General features: G+C 46.9%; 1 protein-coding gene across 1 annotated transcript; it reads right to left on the bottom strand.

Annotated features, from left to right (window-relative positions):
- Positions 1-642: 642 nt before the first annotated feature.
- Positions 643-5,908, bottom strand: LOC139575351 (uncharacterized). Its single transcript, XM_071400272.1, has 2 exons — positions 5,807-5,908; positions 643-1,170 (listed from the first exon to the last, which is right to left on the bottom strand). Exons 1-2 carry the CDS (start codon positions 5,906-5,908, stop codon positions 643-645), a joined length of 630 nt encoding a protein of 209 aa, XP_071256373.1.
- Between the last annotated feature and the right edge of the window lie 1,246 nt (positions 5,909-7,154).

Raw genomic sequence — 7,154 nt, 5'->3', positions numbered from 1 at the left:
GATCAAAGGTTAGCCCTGGCTGCTGCAGCTCCCAGACACTTAGCACCTTTTCACTGGCTTTGATCTGATCATTAAGAGGCTACTTCAGGAGCAGGTGGCACAGATACGCTGCTAAACCAACAGAGAGAGACGCACAAAGCAAAACGTTCCCCTGAATACCGCAGGAAACACAGCACTCAGAGGGGAGAGATGTCACAGAGAGGGAGTAGACCCCAGCCTGAGTACAGCTATAACATAAGGGAAGTGTAAAAAGCAGTGGCCACTCTGCTAAATGACGGAGCCAAGATGAAAGTCATAATGGGGTCTGAAAAGAGACGACTGATGCAGGATGTTGACCGCTGAGAGCCACAGCCTATATAGAAAAACAAGCTCCGCAATTACTAGTATACAGTACATAGAGAGGTATGAATGGGGGTGCTCTCTCTGTCCATTACTGTATGTGGAGTTGAATGGTGTGGTGCTCTGTGGATGTTGAGAGAAGAGAGAGAATGGGATCCTGTTGTTTTGTTTACGGGTGGAAGATCTGGGTGTAGAGGAGTAGAGGGGGGAGAAGAGGGGTAGAGAGGGGTAAAGGGGAAGAGAGGGAGAAGAGGGGTAGAGGAGGAAGAAGAGGGGTAGAGGGGGGAGTAGAGGGGTAGAGGGCTAGAGGGGGAAGAAGCGGGGTAGAAGGGTGGAGGGGGGAGAAGAGGGGTAGAAGGGTGGAGGGGGGAGAAGAGGTGGGGAGTAGAGGGGTAGAGGTTCTAGAGGTGGGGAGTCGAGGGGTAGAGGTTCTAGAGGTGGGGAGTCGAGGGGTAGAGGTTCTAGAGGTGGGGAGTCGAGGGGTAGAGGTTCTAGAGGTGGGGAGTCGAGGGGTAGAGGTTCTAGAGGTGGGGAGTCGAGGGGTAGAGGTTCTAGAGGTGGGGTGTCGAGGGATAGAGGTTCTAGAGGTGGGGAGTCGAGGGGTAGAGGTTCTAGAGGTGGGGAGTCGAGGGGTAGAGGTTCTAGAGGTGGGGTGTCGAGGGATAGAGGTTCTAGAGGTGGGGAGTCGAGGGGTAGAGGTTCTAGAGGTGGGGAGTCGAGGGGTAGAGGTTCTAGAGGTGGGGTGTCGAGGGGTAGAGGTTCTAGAGGTGGGGAGTCGAGGGGTAGAGGGGAGGTGGAGACCAGACCATTAGGCAGACTTTGAAGATGACACTGTCAGAAAGACAACACATAAAAGCACCAGAGGAGGTGGTGACTTTCCTCAGGGCCACAGGAAACATGATCTACATCTCTTTACTGTCACACATCATTCCTGCTTAATGGTCTATTCTGATCTAAATATCTACACTGTTTACAGTAGAGCACCAGATCAGTTCAATATAACTGATCTCTAGTTCAATATAACTGATCTGGTTCTATCAGTTAGATTGCCTATTAGAGCACACACACACACACGCATGCACACACACAGATCCTTGGGCCTTCTTGGCCGGGCCCCTGTAGGAGGACACTGAGTCATCCCAGTGGAAGTCCTTTGGTGTGTCCACTTTCACAACCACAATGCATAGCCTGCCTACCAGCCTACAGCCTGTCCTCCAGAGATCAATGAGCCAATGTGATTCTGATTACAGGGTTAGGGTTAGGGCGGAGTCTCCTATCTGACTCCATCACTGGCCAGAGGAGCAGGGAGGACATGGGCGGAACTCGATCTGTCTGACGCCCTTTGAAGTGGGTTTATGGGGGACAGCGGCGCAATGCAGCGTGCCATGACAAACGAGGTGATGAGAGGGGAGGAGAGGAGGAGGAGAGGAGGGGGGAGGAGGAGAGAAGGGGGGAGGAGAAGAGAAGGGGGGATAAAGAGAGAAGGGGGGAGGAAGAGAGGAGGGGGGAGGAAGAGAGGAGGGGGGGAGAGGAGGAGGATAGAAGGGGGGAAGAGGAGTAGAGAAGGGGGGAAGAGGAGGAGAGAAGTGGGAAGGAGGAGGAGAGGAGAAGGAGGAGGAGGAGGAGGAGAGAAGGGAGGAGGGGAAAGAGCGCGGGCATCAGCGACAGCTACTGGACTTCCAGACGGAGATGCTTCATAAATCATTGGAGTGGCCTTTCCCCTCTCAGCAGGGGCTCACCCAGCAGTTAGACAGCAGAGGTGTACACACACTCATCCCCAGGCTGACCATCACCACTAATACACCCAACTACTGGGGATCTTCAGCTAGCTGCTATACTCACACAAGGTTCTATCTAGAACCTAAAAGGGTTCTTTGGGTGGTCCCCATAGGAGACCACAGACCATAGGGTTCCATGTAAACCGCTTTACACAGAGGGTTCTGCATGGAACCCAAAAGTGTTCTACCTGGAACCAAAAAGGGTTCAACCTGGAACCAAAAAGGGTTCTCCTATGGGGACAGCCAAAGACCTCATTTGGAACCCTTTTTTCTAAGAGAGTACCTTCAGAATGAATGTTTCAACAACACTCTCTCTTTAAAATAACCACTTAAATAAAAGTCACAAAATTGCTTTGACGAAGCCGTAAAGTTCTTTGAAGGCATTTGTTTATTGTTGTAAACAACAATAAACAACATCACGCATGGTCTGTTATAAAAGAAAGCAAGAGAGAATGAGAGATTATATTTTATAGTAATCTCATCTTCGAAAGGAAGAGAAGACAATCATAAACAAATTTTCAGAAATAGGCTATTTCTGTTTATATGTGTATTTGCCTGTGGTGATCTCACTGTGGAATTCAGGGCTGATCCTGCATCAATCATAGGTCAAACAGCCTCTGAAAGCCAAATGGTAAAATTATAGCACAGCCCCATACCAACCCAATGAGCCAAGCTCTCTTACTCTCACTGCAACAATGCAGCTCCACTTTTCCCGTAAGCTAGGCAGCACTAGGCAGCGGACGGGTGAAAACGCTTTGGGGCAAAAAAACTGGAGAAATAACTGGACACCCCCCACCGCCCCTTCTCCCCTCCCTCGCCTTGGACATCCCTAATTAACACAGGGCTAGTCAGGAGGCCTGGAGTAAAAATCTGCTGTTTGGACAAAAAAAATTACCAGAAACATATTGTCTCCTTTATAAAAACGCATGCAAATAAACTGCTGGTAGCTCCTGGAATTGAATGAAGCCCCGTAACAACCTGGCAAAGTCATTCATTCATAAAATCTCAATGTGTGACTATTACTCTAATTACAGAGCACGTCGGCCCCAATTAGCTCAGTGCTTCTCCGCCGCTTCATTCCTGATTAACACAGCCCTGGTAATTACAGGTTCCATGAGCGTTGTTTTAAGCATTAGAGGGCCCACACAGCAAGCTGTTAACTCCATACATGTCCTATTCTCCCATTCCATATACTGTACCGATCGCTCTCTCTCTGAGTCAGGAGGGCATTTTCCTTTTTCTTTGTCCAGGAGGACTTTCCTTTGTCTGCACCTGCTCTCACTACAGCAAGGCTGGCTCAGCAAACATTACAGTCACCCAGCCATGGATGGGAGAGTGACAGAGAAAGGGGGAGAGAGAGAGGAAGAGAGAGAGAGAAATATATAAAATGAGAGAGAGACCAGTTTGAGGTGCCTGTAAAAGTCCACCTTCTGCTCCAGCTCTCTCACATCTCCAGCTCAGTGACAGGGCCAGGCAGCAGTGCCACAGTGCCATGTGCTAATTACACATGTAAAGCCTATTATACCCAGGGAGGCCACCTGCTGGCAGGGGAAATGAAGCCAGCACAGCTGCCTGCCACACTGACTGACTCAACCCACCACCACCACTCTCTCCGCTGCTCAACCAAACAATCTCTCCTCCCTTTCCCTGGCCCCGATCATAGCTTTCTGATTGCATTTTGATGTGGTCCCTGGATTGTAGGATGTACTTAACATTCACATTCTCCTCCAGGGAGCCATTGTTGGTAAAAATGGACATATTTCAGTTTGAGGTCGCATCAGTTAGACCCTCTTGCTGTCCTATATACTGCCTGTAGTCAAGTTAACCTAGCACTGGCAGTCAGAGGGGTTGGGGAGAAGAGGGACCAGGATCACATGACAGAGTCCACGTCAACATATCCCTCTCTCAATGCTTCTATCCCATCCAAACACACAATTTCGTTAAGAAATTAAAAGATAGCTTGTTGACCTTATATTTCTACAATAGACCAATAAAATAATTAATTTACAAAAATTGCCCTAAATGTATTGAGCCTCATAATTGCATCTATAAAAGAATATCAACACTGATACAGTAAACCAGACTGTAACTAACAATCCTGCTTTGGTCCGTGGACAGCAGTATTCAGCCTCATGCGCTGCCACTTATCTGTTTTTACAATGAGTCCCACTCTCAGACAATGAACCAAATGAGGCCTGCACTTCCAAGGAAATGATCTGATCAACTTCACACTCATCAGGGGAGCTTGTGTACATCTTGCCCCGGGTCTTACATCGGCATAAATATTCAAATGCTTTTCACAGTTCATTATAAACTCACAAAATCACTGCTCTTCTGAGATTGGGATGTTACATTCATTAAGGGTGGAATACAAAGCCTCCAAATTATAATGATACTAATTCCTCTCGCAATTATAATTGAACTATCCAAGTCTCACATCTAAGTCTCACATCAAAAACTTCAAACATAGCCAACACTAATGGATGTCTATCCACATTTTACAATTAACATTCAAGGACAAACAATACGGAACTTAGAATCTGAAATGGTAGCTGATGGTGTTTATTTTTGTAACTTTCAAGGCCATATTTGATACGTACGTATGTAGAATAGAATAGTAAACATCCAAGCCTTTTCCATAACAAGCTCTCCCATGAGGTAACAAGTGGGTATGCCGATCCCCCAGTAACAAAAAAATAAATCTATTGAACTGGCGAAGGGAAACTGTGCAGCACAGTGAAGAAAAGTGACTGGACAAGTTGTGTATAGAATGTATAGAATGTGTATAGAATGAAGTGAATGAAGAGTGTAGATAGCATAGTGGGTGTGAGTGATACATGGATCTGGACCTAGCCTGATGATGTGAAGTAGTGCGATGACTGTGTTAACACCTTGGTGAGCAAGGCTGATGTCTGAGGGCTGGAGTCGAGCGGCTATAGCTCCCTGCTCTCCTGCTCCCAGGCCAAGCTGTTCTAATGAGACAGGCGGTCAGGGAGCTGTCATGCCAAAGGGGGGGGGGGGGGGCTGACACATGAAAATTAACCTAGTCTGCATCATGGGACAGGGATGGGCGGGGGGACTGGGGAGCGGGGAGGGGGTCTTCCCAGCAGCTGTCAAAGAAATGAGTGACAGGTCAGGGAAGGTGGCTGGCTGAGCAACAAAACTCCACTGAGCTCCTTTGAGTGATAAGACACGAACAGGAACAACACATCACTCATTGAATGCAGGAGAGATTAAGAGCTCTGTGTGGCCCCACATCCCCTCCATGGACTGTACTGTACTTAGTGTAAGAGGTTGATTATAAACCCATTAAATTAATACTTTATCATCATAAAATTTCTCCTTGAATTTGTCAACAAATATTTACTAATCTAAAGTGCTAAATCTATTTAAAATATTAAATGCCAGCATTGTCCCAAAAAATGATTTGATCACTTTTATTTCAGCAATGATGAAAAATGCAGAAGCTTCTTTCTCAAACATCTACCGCCTAAATGTACTCCTCCCTCCAATATGCCCTAAAGACATTTCTGAGGCTTTATGAGTGATGACTGTGGGATTATCTCACTATTAGACTGATTCTGACATTTGTTCTGTCACATCTAAAATGGTTGTTTCCCTTGAAAAGCCAGGTGCTCTCTCCACGTCGCTCAGATTCCCAGAATGCCGGAGATTTGAGACAGCCCTACGCTCATTTCATCTGGAGAAGGGGGATGCGGTTGATCAGGCTCGGCACGGCAGTGGCAGCGACACTCCCATCCTTTAAGGTGCTCTCGTTCCTCTCCTTCCATCTGCCGGAGGGAGGGTCCGGCGGGAATTGTTCCTCTGTGAGCTCCCCAGTCCCAGCGAGCGAGCTTTCATGTCAGACAGGATACCAGACAGGAATACCAGCTAGCGCTCTGCTTCGCTTAACACTTACATGTTGACAGAGAAAGAGATGAGTGTTCGCTTACCTCGCAATGGTCTTGAAGACGGTTTGGAATCAGACACTGAACCCAAAACATATGCAGTGCTCACAGTAGAGGAGAGGAGCGATGAAGGGGACTAGGTTTACAGCTACAGTACAACTGAAGGGAAAGAGTCTTTATGCGAGTCCGACTAGAAATATATGAACTAGAACATTCATATTCATCGTTGACATGAGGCTGTTGGTCAGGGTTCTTTACGGAACACACAAAACATACTTTACAAGCAACACACCAAGACCTAATTTGAAGTTAAACAAATATGGTGAGAGTTTACCAGTGGATTGCCCTCTTCACTCCGTCCGGGATGTCTTTCCCCCCAGCTTTGAGATCTGAGATATCTGTAATTTTACAAAACGACACTAATACATTACATATGTACAGGATTTTTCAATCCAGTACTACATAGCAATATAAATGTCATTTAACTCATACCAATGAAGATTTCATTTCTCACCATGTATTTTCTCGAATATCATTCTGCATTAGCTGCTCTTCCAACTTTGGTAAATCTTAGTCTCTTTCAGGTTGAAGTCGAATTCCTCAACCGGATTTGGGCGACTGTCCTTTAACAGGTCACAATCTCATATATTGAAATTCTGAAACAAAGTAGCTTTACATTTGTTCACTTCAAAACATAACAGCCTAATTTCAATATGATAAAAAACAGTTTAACAATATATGTGTCATACTTGCTTCCGGTGTAACCGATGTGAAATGGCTAGCTAGTTAGCGGTGGTGCGCGCTAATAGCGTTTCAATCGGTGACGTCACTCGCTTTGAGACCTTGAAGTAGTGGTTCCCCTTGCTCTGCAAGGGCCGTGGCTTTTGTGGAGCGATGGGTAGCGATGCTTCGTGGGTGACTGTTGTTGATGTGTGCAGAGAGTCCCTGGTTCGGGGTCGGGGCGAGGGGACGGACGTAAAGTTATACTGTTACATTGATGCTGTTGACACGGATCACTGGTTGCTGCGGAAAAGGAGGAGGTCGAAAGGGGGATGAGTGTAACGGATGTGAAATGGCTATCTAGTTAGCGGTGGTGCGTGCTAATAGCCTTTCAATCGGTGACGTCACT

Source organism: Salvelinus alpinus, chromosome 5 (genome assembly GCF_045679555.1).
Source record: "Salvelinus alpinus chromosome 5, SLU_Salpinus.1, whole genome shotgun sequence".
In the NCBI taxonomy this organism is placed as follows: Eukaryota; Metazoa; Chordata; class Actinopteri; order Salmoniformes; family Salmonidae; genus Salvelinus; species Salvelinus alpinus.
This window is presented reverse-complemented; position numbering and strand designations above follow the sequence as displayed.

Bases quoted from the DNA above. Each gene is read 5' to 3' on its own strand.
- LOC139575351 (XM_071400272.1), bottom strand. From the start codon at position 5,908: ATGGAAGGAGAGGAACGAGAGCACCTTAAAGGATGGGAGTGTCGCTGC. The intron at 1,171-5,806 runs GTAGGGCTGTCT...TCTTTCTGACAG, and splicing joins CTTCTCCAGATGAAATGAGC to TGTCATCTTCAAAGTCTGCC.